The sequence below is a fragment of the Hydractinia symbiolongicarpus genome, chromosome 8 (genome assembly GCF_029227915.1).
Source record: "Hydractinia symbiolongicarpus strain clone_291-10 chromosome 8, HSymV2.1, whole genome shotgun sequence".
NCBI classification, from domain to species: Eukaryota; Metazoa; Cnidaria; class Hydrozoa; order Anthoathecata; family Hydractiniidae; genus Hydractinia; species Hydractinia symbiolongicarpus.
In genome coordinates this window covers 13,455,785-13,482,172 of record NC_079882.1, presented here as the reverse complement: position 1 = coordinate 13,482,172, position 26,388 = coordinate 13,455,785, and the positions used below count along the sequence as shown (strand labels likewise).

At 33.4% G+C, this 26,388-nt stretch overlaps 1 protein-coding gene across 1 annotated transcript; it reads right to left on the bottom strand.

The window, feature by feature from the left end:
- Window positions 1-85: 85 nt before the first annotated feature.
- On the bottom strand, window positions 86-26,388 carry LOC130654386 (uncharacterized). Its single transcript, XM_057456950.1, has 10 exons — window positions 26,211-26,388; window positions 9,233-9,590; window positions 8,649-8,934; window positions 8,430-8,514; window positions 8,103-8,173; window positions 7,866-7,979; window positions 2,251-2,379; window positions 1,807-1,906; window positions 1,492-1,679; window positions 86-1,015 (listed from the first exon to the last, which is right to left on the bottom strand). Exons 1-10 carry the CDS (start codon window positions 26,371-26,373, stop codon window positions 929-931), a joined length of 1,581 nt encoding a protein of 526 aa, XP_057312933.1. The 5' UTR covers window positions 26,374-26,388; the 3' UTR covers window positions 86-928.

Genomic DNA, 26,388 nt, shown 5'->3' with positions numbered 1-26,388 from the left:
CTTCTTTGGTTAAATTATCCCGAGCACTGCATAAGAATCGAAAGTGCTAAAAACTGTTGGCTAAGTTTGAAATTAAAAATTGTACTTTTCACACTAAGATATTTTCTAACATATATTTTCCACTAAAAATAATGATCTTAACAAAAAAATACATTTAGAAATAATTATAAAATTTTTATGTTAATCAACTGGTTAATTTATAATAATTTATAGGGATTACGCAAACACGGTGATTTTTTGATTTTAGTGTCCAAGGCTAAAACGAGTTCGTTGGTGAAAATGATTACCGTAAATGACGAAACAAGCGCCCCTGCCGGAATAAGCGCCCGTCTAAGAGTCATTTTTTTAATAAGCGCTCCTGCTTGAATAACCGCCCATCTATAGCCAGAGTTGGCGCTTATTTTATCACATGAATATCAGAAGGGGGTGCTTATTTGGAACAAGGCATAAAAAACGACAATAGGTTTTGTTTAAATGTATTTTACTAAACAAAAGTAAAGTTTCATCTTAACAATGGTGTTTTAACGAGTCTTTCCTTCGAGTCGGAACAGGAAGACGAAGACGAAAACATTGAGATAGATTAATTTTAGTGCCGCTAGAAGTGAGAAGAAAGAAATAATTTTTATTTTAGTACAGTTAATAAGCGCCCCAGCTTAAATAAGCGCCCTTACCGAATAAGCGCCCTCCCCCTCCCCTCCTTAACATAAATTTTTTAAATAAGCGCCTTCGTCATTTACGGTAACCCTTTTATACAAAGGAAGATGACAAAGTATAAAATAACCAGACACCAGACACAAAATATAACAAAAACATTTAAAAATAAATTATAATAAAAAAGTCTGACAAATTATCTACTTTAGTGTTATAAACCCTTTTTCAAATATCTTCTACCTTTCACCAAAAGAAACCAGAATTCCACCGGTAAGCGTTAAACAAAACATACGGCGTAACATAACAGAGAACCAGCATAGCATGAGCATGTTTCACATATGCTACGAATGACACTTTGGCCAGGCTAAAACAAAAATGTTTCACACATTAATGCTTCAAAATAAGGTTTGTTCTGGAAACATTAATGTACTTTAATGTCAGAAATTTTGGTAAAAAGGGTTTTAATAAAATCACGAAAATAGATTCCCGCATAAATTGGCAAACTTTGGAAGATGCGTAGGCTATAAAAATGCGCTAACTTCTTTTTCCGCAGTATACATTATGAAGCAATTCGCGTCAATACCAGAAAGATAAGGCTTAGCTCTCAATCGTTTGTGATTCTTATCTTCATGTTTGGGTTGTGCATAGGGTCAATACTACGAAATGTAACTCCTTAAACTTCAATTTTTTAAAAAGTTAAGTAAAGATAAATATGGTCTTAATGCCATGAAATTTTAACCAAGCACGACGATCAATTCCCGAGTAATTCCTTTGTTCTGTCAATCGCAACTTTTAAATACTTCTCTTCCCGCAGAAGTCTCTGACAAATAAACTACTTACCAAGTAAGTCTTGTCACCAACTTTACAAGTGCATTTTGACACTGGTATACATTTCCCATCATCATCTAACGCGCTTCCCTCAGGGCACCAACAACCTTCCTTTTTGCTAGGACAGACAAAGGAACTTCCGTCCGTGCATTTTCTATCACAGCCTATGTAGTATTCTTTGTCCGCTCGACAGCTTTCCGCTAAAGAAAAAATAAAAAGGAATATTATTCTTGACTAGCTTTAAAACCTTTTCCTGTTTAAGCATGCCACTGACAGTTTGGTCACTGTCAAGAAATGTCAAGATAAAGAAAAAATGCAGATGCTTACATAAGCATTTGTCACAACACGTCTTGTTGTCTTTGCGCATTATACCAAATTTGCACGAAAGTGGTTCTTTGCATTTTATTGTTGTAGTTGTAATGAGACCCTAGAATATATATGTATATAAAAAAAAAAAAAAAAAAAAAATGCCGGGGTTGCATTTATTTTAACTCAACATTCTAAATCTGCGCCTTTGCGTGTGACACAGGACATAAGAAAATATATCTGCAAAATGTGGGGACATTAGTAGTTAGTATTAGTAAGGAGAGGGGAACTAGTTATAGGTTATGTGCTTATGATTAAAGATTAAATCGATCAACAATTCGAGGAAAAAATACAAGCTTTACGAAGTTATTAAGTCACAGTATAGAAGAAATGAAATTTTTTAAATTTCTTTTTACGCAGAAATACCATTAAAACAAGTCTAGGTAAAGATTTTTCTTCACTTACAAATTTCGAATCAGCGCCATTGCACGTATTATTTTTACATACGTTGAACCAGATGTCTCCATGCTCGTACTTCTTTTTGTCATCATCTTCACATTTTGAGCAAATGTATGTACTTGACACCTTACCATTCTAAAAACAACTTGGATGTGTTTATATTAGCTAGCGTTCTATGGATGAAAGTCGAATCAGTTTTTTACTTCGATTACAAAACTTCGTTTCGTCCCAAAAAGAACAATTGGAAACGTATACAATTGTTTAATATATTTCCAATCAGTTCTCTTTGTGACGTTATATCATCGTACGTTTTTCTAACAACACTAACCTCGCTTGACAGCAACAGTTTGTTTTTTTACATTTTAGATTCGAATTATAATCATATTCGAATGCAATAGATTTTTTAAAAAGTAAGCAACCTTGGTCCCATAACACAAAAATGGAAAATATATAACTTTGCTAACCTCCTGATGAGTAAACATTGGAACATTATTTTAAGGTTTAATTTTAAGGAAATGAGTACAAAAGATATAACTTCGCTTCGATTTTCTGTTTTCAGTTGATAAACAACTTGTTTCCGTGAGATACGGCACGTACATGCTAGACCGGGGGCAAAATTAAATTATTAAGACATTAGGGCCGCATACGGCGGTGTAGCATAAATAACAAATATGGACCCCTGTTTTCTCGTTTGTCGGCGTGTAATTTTGTCTACTCATTTTGGTTCTTGTTTGAGACACCTTCCGGATTGACTCTGTTTACGAAACTTAATTGTGGCGAAGTACTCGTCCGCTATTGGTCAGCCATAGCATTTGCCTGCCAACACCTTGGACGGACGATTGATGGTTGGTATTCGTAGGCTTGTGTATCTCAGTTTTTGTATTCGATATTCTCCGTTATCTTCATGTTAAGATGGAGGAATGGAGTCCGTTTATGTTTGCTAAATCGCGATGTCCTATTACGTGCGTGGTGATATTTTATTTAAAATTTAATAGTTTTTTACCCCTACATCAACTGTGCTAATTATTATTTCCTTTTTTTCTTACTTTTTTAATTGTACTATAAAAATAAATAATTGTAAATATATAATTGTAACATAATAATCAAGAAATCATAAGATCAATATAAATTATTAAAGGCGAGAGCAACTGGCTTGATCTGCTGGTCCATAATAAATTCATCTGCATGTTTACAGCCATCATAACAAAATATATTTCTGAAACAAAGACTTAGAATGTTTTGATATTTAAAATATTTGTAGAGTTCAGATTCGTAGAGATATAATTTGATGTTTTCCGCACTTAATAAACGTTGCAGAACGAAACGCACTAGACCCAAAATATAAATAAGTCTGGTAAAAACATCAGTTTTATTTACATCTTTGTGAGTGCCTGCTGAATTATTTGCCAAACAGGTGGCTAAATTTAAAAAAAATGGCATATATTTCTCTCTTTATAGACCTATTTCAATATCGCCTTATCATGATTAGCCGTGGTGGCAAAAAATCAAAACATTGCATGAAAACGAGGTTAGTTTAGATAAAGTTCAGGACGCCAAGTTGTTTACTAGCTGTCCTGACCTTAGTTATCAACAAATGTTGGTTTTATAATTTTCAACTGCCATATTGAAAGGATCGTAGTGGATAAAAGTATATTGAGGGTATTAGTAGTGGTAGTGTGACAAAAATTATGAATATTTATTGATATTAAGTGTGTATTTATGGCAACTTTTATGTTAGCTAGCTATAGCTAGCTAGCCAACAAACGTCTTGTTTCTTACTCCTACAAAAAGTTTATTTTTTATACTGTAAGTTATAAAATGTTTACCTAGTTTACTAAAACTTCATATAACTTATATAATTATAATTTATATATATTATAATTATATAGGTTATAATTATTTCCCTAAAAAAGTTACCCAGATTTTCATAGCCAGATTTTATAGGTTGAAAGTTATAGCTAGCATGTACTCAGGGATGATGTGCTGCCCAGCTATGTATCGTTATTATTGTCACACTCCCCTGCTAATATACTTTAACCTTTCCATTTAATATACATTTATAATAAACATATTTTGGCTCAACCCAGTGTACTCAGTAATCACAAATTGTTTATTGTTTTTGTTTGTCTGTTCAGATTCATATTAGTATTGTAGGTTTGTCATTTCTTGAACTTGAGCTGTTTATTTTATTTAAAAATGTCTTAACTTTATTAGGCCATACAACTTATAGGTTATAAGTTATTGTGGTAATTCGATCAAGTACTAAACATATCTAAGGGAGTGCTGCCCAGCTTACTTGGCTAAACATTATTGCATTGACACAAGATGTGACTTGAAACAAATCGTGAGCGGTTTGTTCATCTACAATTTTCTTAGCTTTTGAACGAATCAAATTGCTTTTACGTACAAATAAATTACAATACCCATATTTATACTTGACGTGAAATAACAATCTGGCAAAACTTATAAATATAATATTACTGGCAATACTTATAGAAATACTACCTATTGACAGAACATTTTGTGAATTTAAAAAACAACAACAATTATCTGTAGCTGCAACCGTAACATTATTACAGGCCATAATTTTTAAATAATCAAGGCTCAAGGATACTAATGAGTACTATGTTGGGTGATTGCATTGCATCTTATTACATTTTGTTGAATATATAACATGATGAAGTCCAATATTCAGTCTAATACCACCAACCCTACATGCTTAGGATAGCCTTGGAGGAAAGGGATTGCCAAGTCATAATGTTAATTATAGATGTTTCAAAAAATATAAAATCCAAACCATAGTCATAAGAAAAACAATAGCTAGCTAGCTAAACACTGGAAAAAAATATAAAACAGTAATTTTAATAAGCCCGATGTGTATAAAATAAGTGCCATGTTCTATTTTTTTACCAAAAGTTCATAATTTGCCCATTTGACAAGTTAATTTGAGAAATAATAAACGTAAACAAACTATATGTACATCACTTCGCTGGAAAATTAAAATTGTCTCTAAACTAACCTCGTTTTCATGTTAGTATGTCTATTCCGGCTGTTTATTTTGCGGAATGGAAATGGATATTGAAATAGGTCTATTGTGATGGCCACGCATCAATACACAAAATAATAATAACGGAACATGTGACGAGCATACTTTTATTATTTTACAATTGACCTTACTAAACAAACTTTTGCATAAGAAAGTTAAAGAAATTAAAGATTCGTAAATAAAGATGAAGCCTCCATGTTACGAGTTTGATTTGTTGTTGAATGTTTCCGGTCTGTTATTTAATAAACTAGTCGATAAAGCCCGTGGAAAGGATAAAAATAAAAAAGAAGCGTTATTTGAATTTTGATGACGTCAGCAACCCATCCTCAAAAAAAAATCAAAAGTTTGTTTTCACATTGCCTTTATTGTGTAGAGCTTAAGGCGCTGATCAAGGAAATGTATATGATCATGTGGTTTGGATGAGCGGTTTGTGAGATATAAAGGTTTAAAAATTTTGCTGACGTCAGCAATGGCTTGTCAAAACCTCAAAAATTTTCTTTCGAAATCTGTATACCCGTTCCTTTTATCTTATAGATCTCGAAACGCTGATCAAGAAAATGTATAGGATCATATATTTTCATATCGATAAAGACCCGTGGAAAAATCCACTTAGGCAATAGGACATTGAAAAAGTTGGTTGTTTAAGACGTTTTGCTGACGTCAGCGTTGCAAATCCAAAAAAAATTGGCGAAATTTAGTTTATTCGTTGCCTGTAACGTGTAGAGGTTGAAACGCTGATCAAAATAACGTGGTAAAATAACTTCACATGGTCAAGTTAATTCTAGGAGAATTAGTTTTGGTCGTGCTAAAAATTAAAAGTATGTGGGGACGAAGTTGAGCTATTTCAAGATAAAGTGGTACTATCAATGTGGAATGAAATATTCCTTGAATTTAAACGCTTTTTAGTTGGAAGACGTTTACCAGCTGGAAGATATTTTGTGATACCTAGATGGTTTTGTTGGCTCATAATTAGATAAGAAGTTTTGAAGGGCTGTCACAAACACACGTAGAACAGCATCGTAGCGGTATGTGTATCTACCTTGTGAAAGACTAACTTACAGGCGCCTGAAATGTGAGACACGTTACAAAGGTTTTTAGATAGAGTGCAACTGTGTCCTTAGGAAAACTTGTACTTTGATCCTGATTCATTATTTCCACAGATCGTGTCAATTCATTGGATTGTCTTATTGCTTACGCTGTCCCATTTAAATTGAGAGTCCTCTTTAGCTTATCGTAATAGGATCTGGTCACGTTGTGAGGAACTCAACTGTCGTCCCATATGTCTCCTCATTTTGTCAATGAGTTTTGGGACACAATCATTAGTTCGCTCACTACGACGCCTCTTACTTTGCTTTACAATATCGCCACTTAAAAAGAAAAGCTTTCATTGCATTCATTGGTAACGCTTGGAACATGAAAAGATGTACACGGGACACGAGGGGTATGGTGGCACAATAAGCTCATAAAAACTGGAAGCTTAAAAATAATCATAGCTTTATGCTATATTAACGTCATTCGTGCAGCTACCAAATGAAAGTGGATCGCTGGAAGGAGACCTCTGGATCTCTTAATTTTTTTTTGGATCCTGGCATACCTCTTTTTATAAAAATAAGGTCTTTTTTCTTCTGTTTGGATTCTTCTGCCGCATTGATAGGTCCAAACAAAGTTTGTTCACTGATGGAAGGCACGGCTATTTCACCATTTCGTACTGTGGTTTCTTGTCTGCATTAAAATCTTTGTTGACAAATTCCAAATTCGACTCATAATTAGCTAAACATCTGATCAAATTGGCTATTTTTTCTTCTTTATCCCAAGGAAACCTCGTTTCCTTTCTTGCCGCCTCAGCTGTCTTTGATTTGAGCTAGAAATCCTATCCTGATAGCATTCAGGCAGGCTGAAATATTCAACTTGGGATAAAATTCAACCCGATGGCCATGCAGTATTTGAACAGAGAAGGAATCTGAAAATTCTGCCTGTTTTTTTTTTTCAGGATAGAACAGCATCAGTCCCTTAGAATCTTAGGATATATGGTTAAGGGCGAAAGTTCAAAAGAGTGCTACTTTTTGCTGACGTCAAAATGCCTCAATTCCACCATATTTCGGACTTTTTTGGGTATTTGAGTGGAATGTTCGATAATGTGACCATTGTGGAAAATGCAGTTAGCGCATTTTCAACGTTGGTTACTCAGCCTACACCCCCACCAAAGTAAACATTTTCAGTCTACTGGCTGCAGAGCACTGGTCAAGTGATGCTTTTTGGCTATTTCCAGAAAGATCTGAAAAACGGATAATTTTTAAAATATTATTTCCAGAGTTAAAGAAGGTTTCTTAACTGTTAATTACACTAATAAAAGTAGAGTAAAGTTTCTCCTTCGGCCACAAGTTTTTTCATCACTTCAGTTATTTCATCCATAAATTTTCAAGTTTTTCTTTCAAATTTTAACTTCACACCCGAGTCTTTCTTAAAATTGTTCCTTTAACATTAAACACATACAAAAAATGTGCAGACATGCCATTGCAAAATTCTAAAACAACATGGATTCAGAGCCCTAACTAAAAAATCATTTTAAACTTACTTCACAGGTGTGGGTGTAGCATACATCATCTTTGTCCCTCTTTGTTGCGCCAGAGTAGATAGTTCCATTCGCTACACGTGAATCAAAACATTGAATTTGAACGGTAGCAGTATTCTAAATAAAGAGAAACACCGAAACAATATAGACTGTCCAAGGGAAGGGAAGTAACACCTTATTCATAAAACAATGCACTCTCTCTCGCAAGATTATAAATGTATTGAAAAAAAGGATACATACAGAGGTCATCTCTAAAAATTTATCAAACTTGTCAGGCTTATACTCTGAAGGAAGTGGTTCAGACGGAATTTCTAAAGGCAATAAAGCACAAAATACAGTAAGAATTCTATTAAATTTTATGTACATCGTTGATATGGTAGAAAAACTAAGAGAATTCCTCTGAAATGGTTCAGTACTTTAGCTATTTTGTAATTTTTTCATTTTGCATAATTATTCTTTCCTGTGGAAGATTTCTCATTTCCTTAGTCGCCCGGCTTTCTTGACCATTTTACTTTTCAAATTATAGGTGCTGTTGTTACAAAATTTTGTTATAAAATGAAAGCATACCCTGAACAGTAAAGTCTGCTTCACATGGACTGAAGAATTCAAATGCAGTATTTCCATTAATAAATTGTGGATTGACCATAGCACCCTGAAAATGATATACATGCTCAGACTTGGTTAGCAAAACAACCTACATTCCACACTAGGAGTAGGAAGGAAGTTAACGAAGGAATTAATGATTATTTATGACCTAACTATCACAACTAACAAATAGTGACATACAATGAAATAATTGTCTGGCTCAATACCAAATACGGTTTTGGTATAATCATGAGCTAGCAGAAGATATCCTTTGTATGGAAATACTCCAGTTTGACCAGTGTACAGATCACCATTTCCAACCTCTTCACAGTTCAGACGGACATAAAATTTGCTACCCAGAAATCGAACTTGAATCTTTATCCATTTATTAGCAGGTATGGCATCACTTTTCAATTCAAGGGTTGTTCTTTGTGTTTGTCTATATCGCTTATCATATTGGCTGATATAAAATGTTGTCTTGTGGACACTAAACGCGTAAAAAAGGATTTATTAAAACAATTTGTTGAATCATTGCACCTTAGATGAGGAAAAAAAACAAAGCAAACCTAGAAAAAAAATAAATTCCCTAATCTTGCCTAAACGGTGGCAATGTTTGTTTGGTAAATATAAGAACGAAAAAATAAAAATAAATAAAAGGCTATAAGAAATGCCATATTGTTATTGCGTTGAAATGCTTGCAGACAAAATTACGTCTTTGTAATCCTCGCTGTAAAGATTATTAAAGATTGCTACTATGAAGGGATAAAAAAAGTCAATTGACTTACTATTTATTTTGATCTTCAACTCCTACTTGCTGACGGGCAAAATGTAAGCCGATGTTAAAATATGTCAGTTTATAATCTTCTGATACCATAGACACAAATACCAAATCCTGCTTCTCATTTTGTGTTTTTTGTGTTTTCTTAAATGTTGTTGTAAAGGTAAAGTCTTTTGACGTGGTTACCATGTGAGCCATATATGCAAATATATCTCCTTTATACTTAAGAGTATCTGTGTTGCCATTAAACTGCACACCAACCGTGTTATTTGGGCCAAGTGCTTTCACAACGTTTTTTTCAGTTAAATCATTTGGAAAAAGTTCAAAGATTTCAAATAATCGAAATAAATAAGTTCCACTTGCACCTACAAATAAAAAGAAGAATACAATTTTAAATAACGAAAAATAATCGTTTGGGTTTAATATTACAGCTCATTTTAATTGTGGTGACTGCAGTAACCCTCTCGCTGCCTTGTACTTACCAGCTTCAGATAAATTAGGAAGTTGAGGCAACTTTAAGGATACGGTAACCCCCTGGAACACATACTCAGTATATTTAAAATATCCCCTCTGCTCGCTATATTAACCCTAGCAAATATATATATATATATATATTCTGAAAGCCGAATAAATTATCTCTAGAATGATGATCAAATATTTTCATAAAAAATCCAAAAAGTAGAAAAAAAATTATATACAAAAATTCACTCTTCCAGTTCACTTTGGCGAACACTCCCCTCAGTAAAATTTTTGTTCGTTGAAAAAAATATCAATAGGAAGCTCTTATCAGCTCTAAAAAACATTGCCTTTTTTACTCAAAACAACACGTGGTTCCAAAAATATAGCATTTTTGTGTCACAAAGCTGTTCTATGACAGATTTATCTATTTTTAAGAATGATAGATCAATAACTCGATATTTTCTCACTTTCTGCGTTAAAAAAGCAAAGTTTGGTAGCCAAAGATATAATTGTCGCAACAAACTTGTTTTCGTACAATTTCGACAAGATGGAGGGGTGTTTGACAAAAATATATACCGTTACGACTGAAAATTTTATTCCGAGAAAAAGCAAATCAAAGACATTTGCTTTTACCTGCAAGAATCATGGTTACACCCACTTAAACTTATGAATAATTAATAATTCATGAATATTTTATTTAAAATTAAAGGCAAAGTATTTTTGCAGAACTTTGGGTCTAGTTATTGTTAAACAGACAACAGATAACAACATAACAGGATAAAAACGAAAAAAATAAAGAAATAAATTAAAAAGGTATAGATGATAAATAATAATATATTTGTATAGATTATTAAAGTGTAAATGTTTCCTATGTTATAATGTAGGGTTGCAATTTTTTATTCGTTCTGCATAACTCTCTTTGATTATTATACAGATTAAATATATTTAAGGAATTTTAAACTTTGAGCACACTATTGAAAACACTAAAAGATTAAAAGATAAAGAAGATTTTTCTTCATTTTATCACTCTTAACAATAAATATGTTTGATTCTTTTTTAAAAAATATCAGGAAATTATGCCAAGGGATCAAAATTAAAAATTTTTTTTTAAAAAAAAATGACCCTGAAAGGGGCTACCGTATCCTTAACCAAGTAACTTCACCTGGTGGCCATATTGGTTAGTACCTGATATAAATGTTGCCTCCCCTATCTGCTAAGTATCAGGCCTCTGTTTTGCCTTGCTTTATAAGACAAGTTTTAAATTTATCAAGAACCATGTTTACTTTTACTTTTCTTGTGGCCAGAGGAAACACTTTGCAACAAATTGTGCTAGGAAACTTTCCTATGGTATAGGTGGTGTGGGTTTAGAATACCAATGGTTGAAGTTTTTCTCTGGCTTTTGGCCAAGTTGTGGGCAGTATAATAAGGGTTATTATGCACTAACAAGTGCCCCTTTCACACAAATACAAGGCATGTGTCAAAGGTTACCCAGAAACCTGTTGCCGATTCAGGCCCTCCTAACCCAATACCAAATAGCTTTTTCTCTGTGAAGTCTTCAATGCACACCCCGTTATTGACTTTACACCCCCAACCAGGCTTTAGTTGATTTTTTCCCTTCTAGTTTTACCTATGGCTTTAAACTCAGATAGCACCAAGGTAAACTTTCTGGTTTTACCATGGCTTTAAACTCAGGCACCAAGGTAAACTTGTGTCAGCATCAACAATCCTCTTTTGAGAATTAAGACAAAGTGGACAAGGCTATTTTAAATACAGTAGGGTGCTATAACCACGCCCTCCTTTCAAATTGCATTGCTCTCAATTGGGTGCAGCACTTAAAAATAATGGTACTATTTGGGTAGTAACTCGTCTCCATCTGGATTCTTAGTTAATGATTGAATTTCTGTAACTATATTTGATGATGCCATTGACATGGTATGCACTCTAAAGCAGAATTGCTTTTTAGCAAAACTAGACATTAAACAGATGAAAGGGGAGATATTATTTTGATGTTGTGCTCCCTTTTGGCAGTAGGTCATCACCGTTTACTTTTATCAACTTTGCAGACTTTATAGACTGGATTCTCCACTATTAAGCCACTATTTGGCATCTTCTTCGTTACCTTGATGACTTTATCACAGGCAAACAATCGGAAGCAGCTTGCCGAGAGATAATCATGCTAATTAAACAAGTTTTTTCAGATATAGGGATGCCATTGGCCCCAGAAAAATTGTAGGGCCATCATAGGTGCTTACTTATTTAGGAATAGAAATGGATACTATACCCAATTTTGTAATCCATATATATGGTAAAATTTTTATTTTTATTTTTAAGATGTATATTATAGGTTTAGTTACAATATTAACATTTGGTGATAATATGGGGTAATAGCATGTATCATTGGGAACGGCCCAATGCTTTTGTTTATTATTTTGGTGTTAAATGAGCTAGGTATTAGCTAGCTTTGAATATGATATGAGTGGCTGACTTTTTTCAAACAAAAGTGAAATTTCAAGCTGTATACCAAAATTAGTGTTGTTATTGGTATATATCCTGTCTCCAGTTATTGAGTTTACCTTATTTTTTAAACAACATCTGTGAAAATAACATTACCCAGGCTTACTAAAAACTGTGGTTTTAAAATAGTAGTTGAGTTGACCTTGTGGCAGGGTTACCACTCCTCCTTAATTTCCTTAAATAACCTTAGAAAAAGAAAATCTCCTTAAAAGTACTTAAATATACTTGAAAAAATTGAAATTTTAGCTATTCTCCTTAATTTATCCTTATCTATATTATAATGCCCGTATACGTCTTTCTGTTCGTCCGTCTGTCTGTCACGCAAAATGGTAGCTTAGCTGCGACGGGTGAACGACTAGTTTCTTATTTTTTCTGATCGTAACTTTTTTGGAAATGTGTTCATGGATTGTTCATCACCAGTAAAATAAGACATACCTGAAATCCTATATTTGCTATCTTTTAGGGCATAATTTTCTTATCATAGAACATAGTAACATTAAAGATGAGAGCTAAATTTATTTTTCTCCTTAATTATCCTTATTTATTTTTTTTATTCTCGTTCGCAGCAAAATATCCTTAAAAAATTTCAATTTGTCTCCTTCATTCTTCTTAATATCATTACTTTTGTTCTCATTTTTTAGTGGTCACACTGTGTGAGTGCCTTACCTCGTTTACTTTTTTCCAAGGGAGGGTAGTTGTGGAAGTAACTCACATTTTACACATTTGTGATTTCAGAATTTAGATACTAATTTGACTTGGGGGGGAATGTTGGACTTTAAATTTCCTTTGAATGTTCTTGCTTATTTGTGTCACATTTTGAGCCTCTATCGTAAATTGTATTTGTTAAAAAATTTATTTAAAATTCCAAAAATAAGGTTAAGGTTAACAAAAGGAAATTCTTAAAAACAAATTTTTCCTTGAGAGAATCACTTCACAAAACAATTTAAAAATTTTTGGAAAAAAACACAAAATGGTTACTGAGGTAACTGCCTAGAAAATAAATTTTCAGTAAAATTTTGTCCACAAAATGCTTGTCTTGTTGAACTGTAACTTTAAAAGTGAAAACAATGCGAAATTTTTGGTTTTATATTTCTACAAATTGACACTGGAAAAATTTCATCCAGTTTATTTTCTGTAAATAAACAATTTGACAAAAATCAAGCAGGTTTACAGCTGAAATCCAGAGATTCTTATAAGAAAAGTATATTATTTCATTTTCTTTGTTTTGGATAAAAACCTAAAAAAATAGGGTGCCATTTAAAAAAAGATTTTCTTTTTTCTAAACATGAAGATTTTTGATAAGCTCTATGCTCTATCAATTCATATTACTTACAAAAATGTAAGTATTAAAGTTAACCATCACAATGCTTGATACAAATGTACGATTATTGACAGTCAGTACGAGAGAGAGAGAGTAGTGTGACAGTTTCATAATCACAACAGCCAATAGTTTGAAAATATTCATTTTAAATACCATTTTACGCAACAAATGTTGAAAAATGATTTGCTGGTTACTCATGCAGCTAAGCTATAAGCAACAATCCTGGAAAAAATACTTTAGTGAGGGCCACTATGTAATTTCGTGTGCACATGTGTGTTAAAAGTGATTTTTTGATTTAAAGTTGTTCCTTAGGTCCCAAATTACCAAAAAAATATGGGTGGCAAAATTTTTTGTCCCATCGGACCAAATTAGATGACGTCATCACTTTTACAGTCAGCAAAAAAATAATTTCACATTTATATGTCATATTATACATCGTTGGAAAGAGGAGATCGAGTGGATCAAAAAAAATGTAAGAACCATGTCTTCAAAACGTAACGTTCGAAAGATATTACTATTCAAACTTTGTACAAATTACGGACCGGTAATTTACTGACCCAGCACAAAAATGACTATAACCTGCTCAATAGCGAAGTTTTTTTGTTGAATTTTGGGTATTGGGTCACCCTAATGTCTTTCTGTTTGATCAAAATGTATTGTTCAAATCACTTCAAGGGATAATTTACAGACCAGTAATTTACAGACCAAAGCACGTGTTTAGTTGTTTACTTTAGTTTTGAAAAGCAGGTAGCGAATTTCACTTAGACATTTTGTATGTATTAGTATCAGTATAATAACCCAGTACAACCCAGACGCAATCAAAAGCAATCGAGTTGAACTTTCAAAACCCCGTAGATGATGTCGCTACAATATTCGAGTGCGCAAAACTAGTGCGTGAACAACTTCTCAAACAACAACCATGGCAATTTAATGGCAGTTATGACGGATTTGTTGTACCAAAGTTGTTGCAGTCACTCATCAGATGGTTGATAATTGGTCCAAGAAAAAGCATTGACACTTCAAACAGAAGAGCATCTTCGATCGACAACTGTGTTAGTAACATATGTCAAGTCATTAATAATTGTTTGAAAACAAATAGGCAAAGCAACCACAAGCCAAAAATAGGAACCAGTGATGGAGGATTCAGAAATAATTGGAAAACACCCTTCACGGTCGGATTAGGTCTTCATATCTATAAAGAGACTAGGAGTAAAAAGGTGTTAGATTGTTTATCTGATCTTAACTGTTAGCTACGATAAAATCGTGAAAATTGAAACAGAATTAGCTAATGCAGTTTCAGAGAAAATGAAAGAAAATGACGGGATATATGTTCCCCCAAATATCAAAAAAGGAGTGCCAATTCACTTTGCAGTTGATAATACTGATTTCAAAAATGACAATCCAGATGGTAAAAATGAATTTCATGGAACTGGTCAAATACTTTTTCAAAAGGGTATAAAGAGCATCGAACATCTTGAAATTCCACGCCATAGTGATACAAAAATGAAATTCATCCATAATCAATTCAACCAAACATTGTCATGTGAGAAACCAATTCTTCCTGATGAAAAGTTCCCAAAGTTCGAAATATTAGGCAAAAATATTAGGCAATGATCTCGAAGCTAAGCACTATATCAAAGAAGATCTAGCATGGTCATTCTATCAGACAGTGGATGACGAAAGAATTGGAAGCTTGCCAGCTTGGGCTGCTCATAATTCACTGGTTACAGACAAAGTTGAAATATCAACCTGCCAGGGTCTTCCTCTCTATCCTGGCACTCCCACAGATTGGTCAAATCTTTACACAGCGCTACAAATTGTGCAAGGGATCAATGTCAAAGTCACAGGAGAAAACAAAACGATTGTAACACTTGATCTCCAGTTGTATAGTAAGTGTATGCAGCTTCGAAAAAAAAAGCACATCAGTGAGAATTTTGTATTCCGTTTGGGTGAATTGCACATTGTTTTTGCAACTTTAAAAACGATTGGAAAATACATTGATGGAAGTGGAATTGACAAATTATTTGTTGAGGTAGGCATATACGGCGAAACAACTTTAAAGCAGATAATAAATGGGAAGCATATGAAGAGATGTATGGAAGCATATATGGTAATGTACCTTGCGCTATTCAGAGTGTATTTGCGTGACGGATTGGATGCTGACGAAATGTGTAATTTTATGTGTGATGTTCGAGTTGCAAGGGAAGAATTCTTAAACATAAAATGTTCTGACAAAGTTGAATGTAAGGAGCAACACAAACAGTTGATTGAACTTTGTGAGAGAATTGGGATTTTTGAAAAGTTTTCTCAATTAGACAAGGCTATGGATCATCAATCTCTGTTTTTGCGAAATTTCATGAAAATGTATGAATCACTTCTGCTTTTCGTTCGTGCTATGCGACAAGGACTTTGGGAATTACATCTTGTCTCTTTGAGTGGTTTAGTGAAATATTTTTTCGTCCACAATCAAATTAATTACGCCCGATAACACCTTTGTATCTGGCAGACATGAAGAATTTAGAAGAAACAGACATGAAGACCTGGTCCTACTTGAAAGAGAATTTCGCAATTGCCAAAACCAATATACCATTCACTGCCATTGGGTCCGATCACGCAATGGAGCAGGAGAATAAGGTAATGAAGGTCACTGGAGGCATTAAAGGACTGTTACAACAACCATCTACATTGAACAGATTTTGCCTTGTTTCTCCTATACTTGCATCATTATCGAAAGAGTTTTGTGATATATAAAATGTCAATGTTGATCAAAGAAAGCAACACTACCAATTGAGTGGCTCAACATGTAGCAAGATAGCTTCTAACGTCAATAAATTGCTTTGTACCATGGATGACTTCGATGTCAACTTCCGACAATCCGATTGTGTATTTAATGTTGTTTCAAAAGCTGTCCTTCACAATTCACAAATACTTCAACATGCTGATATTGGCTCAAAATGTTATGAAGAACTTGTCACGGAGAGGATAAAAAAAAAAAAAATCGATATGGGTACCGTTAAAAAAAGTGAAAATAGTAACTTTCAAAGATCTTGGAAAATCTATCAAAAAGAGAGTAGGGGATAAAGTTATACAACTCAAAGAGGAAAAAACGCTACTATCAAGATTTTTAATCACTGCACGGAAACGTCCTGAGTTGGATTTGGAGCACTGTATTGGCAACTTTGAGTTTTCTGTTGTACCAAAGGCCTTGTTCAGTGCTGATGGAATTCCATTGGCTTGTTTTGACAAATCGAAATTGATTCACGGTATAGAGAAATTAGCCAGCAAAGGACAAACGACCAATGGTTTATCTGGAGAAATCGAAACAAACAAAGTAATCATTATAGATGGAATGGCTGTTGTGAATCAAACTCCAAAAACACCGGCAGTTAAAACATGCAAGGTATGTATTCAATTTATCACTATCTTACGTAATTTTCTGACGCACTTGTGAAATACTCTGTTAATTTTTTAGGATTTCGCATCAGCTTTCACAGAACGTGTACTACAAATTTCAAGAGGATGTGATGAAATACGATTGGTATTTGATCGCTATATAGAAAACTCCTTGAAAGCACGGACAAGAAAGCATCGTACATCTGGTAATGAAGTTCGATACAAAGTATCAGACAACACCAATATTTCATCCATTAGTCTCAAGCAATTTCTTTCCCACATTGATACAAAGCAAGCTTTAACCATCTACCCGGCAAAGAAAGTGATGGAGGCTCTTTCATCATTGCATATTCGGTATATAGTGACTTATGATACTAAAATGGAATCAAATTTGTTGATTGCAGAATACACGACCACGAAGAAGCTGACACAGCACTTATATATAATGCTATGGATGTTGCACAACAATCTCCTTTCACCAGTTGTATTGTTTCCTCTCCGGATACTGACGTGTTTCTACTGCTAATTTACTACTATGAGATGTTACCAATAAATACCATTTTTAGAACAGGGCGAGGTTCTACTCTACGTGATATTGATATTCTTAATTGCTTTGAAGCCCTTGGTGCAGTACACGCGAAAGCTATTCTTGGTTTTCATATGTCACAGGGTGTGACCAAATTGGGCGTTTCAACAAGAAATCGAAGTCTGCTTGGCTGAAGATTTTTTTACAGGCAGATAATGAGTTGGTTCTGGCATTATCGACACTTGGAAGTACTGTCGAACTTCCTAATCTGGAAACACTGGAAAGCTTAGAACGTTTCGTGGTTTCAATGTATAAGGGGAATAAATGTCCTGCAGACGTGGTATCACTATCTCAATTGCGTTGGCATTTATTCTCCAAATTCCAGTGTGATGCTGATATGTTGCCACCAACATTAGCTGCATTGAAGTACAAAATATTCAGGTGTCACTTCATTTCAATGGTTTTACGAAGCTTGCATATCCTCATTCAACAACTTCCGAATGCAGTCAATTATGGTTGGGATACAGATGAAGTCGGTAACTTATCCCCCATAATGACTGATGAACTTCCTTCACCGTTGGCACTCATCGAGTTAAGTTCTTGTAATTGCAAAACAAGTTGCATATCCAACCGATGTAAATGCCGTAAAAATGTTTTTTTGTGCACTGACATGTGTAAATGTACGACGTGTCAAAACAGTGGTGGCGCAAGCGATGAATCCGAGTCAGATGAATATAGTTCTAGTGATGATGAGTGAATGAAACATTGTACAAGCATTGCTGAAGTTGTTTTTTGTCATTATTTTCAGCAATTTTTTTAACTTTGTGAAATTGCCAGAAAGAAAGTAAACAACTAAACACGTGCTTTGGTCTGTAAATTACTGATCTGTAAATTATCCCTTGAAGTGATTTGAAAAATAAATTTTGATCAAACAGAAAGACATTAGGGTGACCCAATACCATACTAAAATTCAACAAAAAAACTTCGCTATTGAGCAGGTTATAGTCATTTTTGTGCTGGGTCAGTAAATTACCTGTCTGTAATTTTTACAAAGTTTGAATAGTAATATCTTTCGAACGTTACATTTTGAAGACATGGTTCTTACATTTTTTTTGATCCACTCGATCTCCTCTTTCCAACGATATATAATATGACATATAAATGTGAAATTATTTTTTTTTTGCTGACTGTAAAAGTGATGACGTCATCTAATTTGGTCCGATGGGACAAAAAATTTTGCCACCCATATTTTTTTGGTAATTTGGGACCTAAGGAACAACTTTAAATCAAAAAATCACTTTTAACACACATGTGCACACGAAGCTTTATATCAGAACATAGCAGCCCTCACTACTTGTGAAAATGCTATAAGAAAATCCAGCCTTTCCATTATATTCTTGATGTTGAAATCTCTTTTACTGCCCCCTCCCCTTTCCCTCAAAGTCAATGTTACTTTTCTTTAGTACTCCAGGTTTCTGGAGTACTTCTGTTAGCATCAGTCAAGCATATTCAATATTGATTTTTTGGGAATGGAGAGTCAAAATGTTATTCACAATATGTTTTTCCAGGGTTGTAGCTTTTAGCTGCTGGACATTGGCTACCAGCAAGCTAATTTTAATTTTTTTAAATGATCAGTGTAATAAGAAGTACCACTGAGAGTTAGTTAACCTTTATATTGAGCTGTAGTTCTAAATTTACTTGAAAACAGTAAAATAAAATGTATTCAGATCATTTTAAAAAAGTCGCTAGGTTTTACAGAGGTTTAGCTAGCTAACATATACATATGTCGCTAGGTTTTACAGAGGTTTAGCTAGCTAACATATACCAAAAGATACGCCCTTAAAATCTGCAATATTTTAACTTTTTTGTCATACTACCACTACCAATACCCTCTTTATAACTGTGGTAACTATGATCACGTGAAACTGTAAGTTAAAAGCTATAAAAGTCAACATTTTGTTGATTACATTCTTTAAACTTGCATGTAAACAACCAGTATCCCGAAATTTGCTCATAACTAATCTCGTTTTCATGTTATTCTGCATTTTCACATGCATATTTCGCAGAACCATATGGATATGGAAATAGGTCTACTAAGATACTTAATGATTTGTTTACCCTATTGTTCTGCGTTTTCAAGGCTTACTTCAAATTTCAGAATCTTCCAGGCTAATAATGGAAATCTCCAAGAACTGTATTGTCAACCACAAAATCTGCATCCTCTTCTTCATCCTCCAAATCTTCATCACACATGTCATCCATTGTTTTAAAATCATTTCTGTTGTAACTGTCAGACAGAAATCGACTGCCGTAGTTACTGTCAATAATTGAACTTCATTCAACCTGAATATATCCGTTTCTTTTTAACTATGATAAATACGATACCAAAGGAATTTCCAAGCCTCTTTTCACTATAGGCGAACAACGGTATTTCGTATTGGATACTTTAGTGATCAACTTTCCACCATGTTGTAAGAAAAAGGTCACAGCCCTAGATATTCTTTTGAAACATGTCCAACAACATTGACAATTAATTTTTCTTTAATTTTATTCTCTATGGCACAGAATACAGATCATGCATAATTGCTTTTTTCTGCATAAGGATTTTCTCTTTTTTTTTTCGGATTCAACCAAATGTTTTTTTCATAAACATGCCATCCTCTACTCGCTAAGACACACCTAAAAGAAGTTTTCATCTTACAACAAAGTTGATGCCTTACTTGATAATGCTTCATTTTTTGTCAACAAATAGATATTTTGAACCTTTAGAAATTGTTCTAATTAAAAATAGAATTTAATTAGTACATCCAACTAGAATAGCTCTCCTCCATTCTTAATACAAAAAGACAAGCCAATATTTAGGAGATTCAACGTGATAGTGTTAAAACAAGAAAAAATTCTTTCTTTTTTTCTCTCTTTCAAATATTGTGTGTACTTCAACATGTTGCTGTTAAATTATTTCAAACCAGCAACTAAAGATACTGAAGAAATTGTCGAAACATTGAATGGAACCGACATCATTAAAAATGCAGAAAGAGATGAAATTACTAAACAGATTGTTTGAAATGAAAGTAAAAAATGAAAGAAATACAGAGTGTGGAAGCCAGAAGAAAGAGTAGAGATTGAAAAACATGCAGTGATACATAGTTTAAATTAACAGTTACAGAAAAGCCTTAACTTTATTGTAAAAGATAGAAACTTCGTTTCAAGTGACTTAGATGATAATGTTTTGCATTTTGAGAATAATCTGGACAAGTTCTGGAATGTTCAGAAGAAATTGGTGGCTTTGTGGTAAAGCATTCGCTTCCAGTGCACAAGTTTATGAATTCAAGCCTAATCATGCCAGAGACTATAAAAGTGTGAGTCGATCTTTCTGTCTAATGTTAGAAAATGGGAATAAGATTGATATATTAGATGGTTGTGTTTGCATTCCTTTCTATATACAACATCCATCACATTGGAATGCAATTTGTACATTTGGGAAATGGATTGGGATGCCAGGCAATAAAGTTAAACAATGAAGGGCAATACATATACTTGTGTTGCCAAATACCTTAAGTGGATAAAATTTGGTGAGTATTTAATTTGGCGAATCACAAAAATGGAATATTTGGCGGGGATTTAATTTGGCGAATGATACAAAGAAATGAAATTTTATGTTTTGAAATGTTTTATAAAAAATAAGAATAAACGTATATATAAACACAAGCTTTGTTATAGAGTTAAAAATTCTATTCTTCATCATCGTCAATAAAGAAAAGTTTTTTTTTTTGGGATTAAAACATTTATCTTTTCTTACTTAAAAAAACCGGGGATTTAATGTGGCGAACGGCAAATTATGTTAAATTTGACAAGTATTTAATTTGGCGAATAGTCAGTTATCAAAATTTTGAATCATAATCAGATAATCACACCAAATGGTTGCCCAAGGCAAAGATAGTAATTACCACATCATAATTCATGTGAATAGTAAGACACACTCACAGTGACATGTACGTTTTTGTTGCACTCCATTGTAGATGTTTCCAACAGCATTAAATCCTCATGCATAAAGGTGCACCCTACTTCTCTTTTATGAACTTTTACTTTCATTATTTATAACATAATTCCTTTATGCATAATGGATCTTATTATTCTGTTCATTCATGAAGGTTCTCTTTTAATATTCTTCACAACTTATAAGCAATTATCTTTTCTTATGTGCATATTTGCACACATAAACATATGTTATCAAGTAAACATGTGCTAAAAGTGGAAATTTTGGCGCAAAACTTTAGACACATTTTTTTATTTCAGCGGAAAAATTTTTAAACAAGATTTATAAAGTCAAAAAACAGGGTGACCACTAATAAAATGAGAACAAAAGTAAGGATATTAAGGAGAATTAAGGAGACAAATTGACATTTTTAAGGATATTTTGCTGTGGACGAGAATAAAAAAATAAAAAAATAAGGATAATTAAGGAGAAAAATAATTTTAGTTCTATATCTTTATTGTTTTACATACTATGTTCTATGACGAGAAAATTATATACATATTATACAAATATACATATAAATTATGCCCTGAAAGATAGAAAATATAGGATTTCAGGTAACAGAGAAATATGTCTTATTTTACTGTTGATGGACAATCCATTAACACATTTCCAAAGAAGTTACAATCAGAAAAAATAAGTACTTTTAAGGAGATTTTCTTTTTTCCAAGGTTATTTAAGGAATTTAAGGAGGAGTGGTCAACCTGAAAAATGTATGGGAAAGTTTATTGACAGATTTTAACCAAATTTCAAAAGCAATGATTATGGAAGCAAGATCTAAAAATGGGTCTTCAAGATCCAACTTTATAGATAGAGCCTCACAAATGCCAGATCTTGGAAACTATTGCAAATTACGGCTGGATTATTCCGTAAATGGTTGTGTAGGCCAATAACCCAATTAGAGGGATAGGTTTCAAAATTGACAACTTGAGCAGTATATCAATGTCGTATATAATCTTACCTTTGTCAATTTTATCTGTTATTTAGAGTGCGTACCACAACTCAAATTTTTGCTACAGAAATTGCTTTGCTAAGCTATAAACAGTTAAAATAAAGGCTGGAAATATTTGGTAATGTTTGCAAGTACATAAGCTGTTGCGTGCTAGAAAAAACAAGATAATGTTTTTAATAATAAAATGTAGCGTGATACTTAAAACACAATTATCTAGTCTTTTTCAGGAATATTTGAGTAGGTGTGCGATGATTCGCACGTGTAAATCAAATAACGAGTGCGATGAAAAAACACGTGCAAAGAATGTTACGCATACAATACGGGCTCTGAGGTTATTTGTTGCGCATTCATTTCGCAGTAGAAAAGTGGGGGACGTTTTAAATCGTGAACCCCAACTTCCTTTTCTATATGTCCGAAATGACACTATACTGTCATTTTATATTTATTGTTTATTTCTCAGATCATCACAGGCAAATAGGCAAAAATATGCTTTGTTTTCAAATTAAAAAAAATCTTTATCCACGTGGCTTAAAACTTCAAAAAAAATTACACTGCACGTGGGTTTCGTTTTTACTGGCATAAAGAAAAAATCTATTAAATTCTGACCTGCTATAGTTTCCAATTGTTTTGTTAAATGAAGAAATTATCTACAATCCATGATAAGATGTCTATTTCGCCTGTAAATGCAGTTTAGCAGACTTGCTTCATCTGTGCTCCATCGGCATTCACATCCGCATTAGTTAAGAACCGCATGGCTGGATTTCTTGTGTAAGACCTGGTTACCAACGACGAAGGGGCCAGGCAAAAGAGATTTATGTCTACGTAGTTCTTTTAACTAAGTCAGGAGTTGGTGAATTAGCTAGGATCGTCAGGTTGGCTATGAATAGGCTTGCACATGGGTTAAAAGGACCAGGACTATTCAATAATTTCTGAGACGTAAAAGTGTCCGACCATAGGCTGATTTTGAAAACTCAATATTTATTTTTCAGATTAATCACACGCCTGAAATGATTTAGACGTGTGCCAAGGCGTGCGCGTGCGATCTTACGCTTCTCCTGAAAAAGACTGTATCTACATTTCTTTTTTATACAAAAGGCTAGCGCATCCTTTTTAAATCTCATAAGAGAAAAAAATGTTCTCACAATGATTGTTTTGATTTATCAAGAACGTCAAAAGTTAGATTTTTTTCTTCAGTATATATTGAAATTTAATTTGTTTTCGAAATCTTATCGTCCAGAACATAGGTTTTTTCCGTTTGCATTGATTTTTATAAGAAGAACTTTTCAAAGTTTTGCATGTTAAAAAATATATAAAAAATATATATAAAGAAATATTATATACTAAATGTTTTCAAAAGTATCAGCATTAGTTTTTTTTTAAATGTTTAGACCATTGGATTTGTTGTTTTTTAAAAGGACTTGTGTTTTTAAAATATATCAAGATCAAAAGCGCAATACTTAAATAAGTTTCGTTGTTAAAAAATAAAAATTTAATGGCCTTTGCGTTAAGTTTTTCTTGCAAGAGTATTGTTAATAAACAATGTTTCTTGCTATGCTTTTGTTTCTAACATGATGAAACTATTTTTGCGTGATTTGAAAGGAACTCACTATCCTATAGTGTTTTTAAATGAAAGCAATTATTTTTGCAAGTTGAGCGTACGCGTACATCTGGACCGTACTGTATATTCATGCCCTGTTGGCCTAATGGCTATGACACTCATGTAAGTGAGAGATCTAGCTTCAAATCACAAAGTTGCTGATAAGCCACATACGCTGTTAAAATGCGGGCGTTTTTGGGCGAGTTCCGCGCTTTGAGAAAAAAAACCTGATCAAGATCGAAAAAAAAAAAACAATCATTAAAAAAAAGCTAGTAGACGGACCTTTTTCTTTTAGAAGTTATTTTTTCTACAGTTGCTATAGCAAAGCCCATTTTCAAATTAAGGATTTTCTTAACTGGATAAAAGTCATGGTAAAGCCCTTTCTTGGTAAAGTCTTTGCTGCATGGCACGGTACAAGAAATTGCATTTCGAGAATGCTTTGGGCATGTGGGCGATTTCAGAGGATATCCGCCAATTTAATTCGAAAAGTCGCCCTATCGGCACCATATTTTTAAATCCTAGGCAGGATTTATAACTATCTTGCACCTACAACAACCAGGTAAGCATGAGTATATGTATATAGCTATATTAAAGATAAAGGTAATCTTTGAGTTGTAGATGGGAGAGTTACATATACATTCGTCACTCTCATTTATAGAGCATAAAGACTTATTCTTGATGGTAACCAAATATTAAAATTAAGGTGGCAGTAACCCATTTTTAGCTGTCCAAATAGGTGAATTATTTACTCAGTTTTATTATTTTTATATATTTTATTATTAGTTTATTTATATCATTCTTTTTTTACTATTTCCTAAAAATATAGTCCTTAATACATAATAATATGATTTTAACTTAGATAGATAGATGGATGTGCATATTTTACATGGCTAGCCTCACAAATATCGAGGGATATACCCTGTCTATTATTTCCAGGAGGGGCCATGGCGTAGATGGAGAGTATTTAATGCTCATTTTGAGCTACGCAGACCCAATTAGAGCCCGCGCTCTACTAGACAACTCCCGGCAACATCCAACGGCCCACACAGTGTGCCATCTTCCCAATTTCCCTCACATGGCTTGGGTTAACCCGGGGCTATGGTAACATTCACTTGCCCATGTTGAATCGCCGTCAAGAGGAATCGAACCCCGGTCTCCCGCACAGAGTACGAGAGCTATATCCACTAATCTACAGCGCCACACTTAACATCAAAAATGCCGAGTCCGCAGATATTTCTATTTAAAAATGTATCGTATACAAGAAAAAAATCAGCTTCTACGAGCTTTAACATTTTACAATCTCATTATTTTTTATCAGCTTCTGTTTTTAAATGAACCTTGGGTTAACCATGCTAAAACGGCGTGCAGAGTTTTTTTGTTCAATCATATTTTTTTTAACAATAGCCTTTTGTTTTGTTTTTAAAAAATTCTTTGTTAGCATCCCCTGCTGCATTGAACGCTGGTAAAAGAAAAATATTCCGAATAAAAAGAGAGTCTGAAAATTTTAAAGTAAAACAAAATTGAAAGTTAAAGCTTGTGCGGTGTAGCATGCCATCTTTGTTGTTATTAACGCTTAGACTTAAACTATATTCGGCAGAACTAATTAATTATTCATGAATTTTATTTTAAAGAGGAATTGTCGAGGCTGAATATTTTTGGTGAAAGATAATAGTATTTTGGCTATAAAATCGTGACAAGTGTGTTATAACAGAACAAATATGGATATATATAGTCAGAAAAAAACCTTTCGTAACTAATTATGTAAAAAAAATTCCCGATTTTTAAAACCTTAAACAGTCACTCCCTTTAAGAAAAGGTAGTTATACTTGCTCGTTCTGCTATGTCTCAAGGCATCTGGAGACTCGCTTCATATTTTCGCTTGCAAACCTAGGGGGTCCCGTCTACATGCTCAAACAACACCCTTTCTATTATATATAGCTATATTGATGTTTTATGAAGAAATGACTGTACAAATCTACCACATTGAAAATGTTTCACTGCAGTTAAATATTACGGTAAAACTCTTATAAAATTTGAAATCTTTAAATTACATTAAATTATGTTCTAATAATCGCTTAATATTCCAAATTTCCTATCTTTAAGATATGCTGATTAATCTAGCTAAATATGCCACTCATTTTCCTCAAATTTCGAAATAAACAAAATGAATGATGATTTATTACTTACATTTCAGCAGGAAAAATCCAAGAAAAGCTCTAATTAATCTGTTTAACAACATGTTTTTGACTAAAATGATCAGGCAACAAACATCAACGATGGCTTGTAAACATGAATGATCATTCTTTTCCCCGCCTTGTATTTTTTCTCGATTAGTCAACTTCTTATTCATCACTCCGTGCGAAAC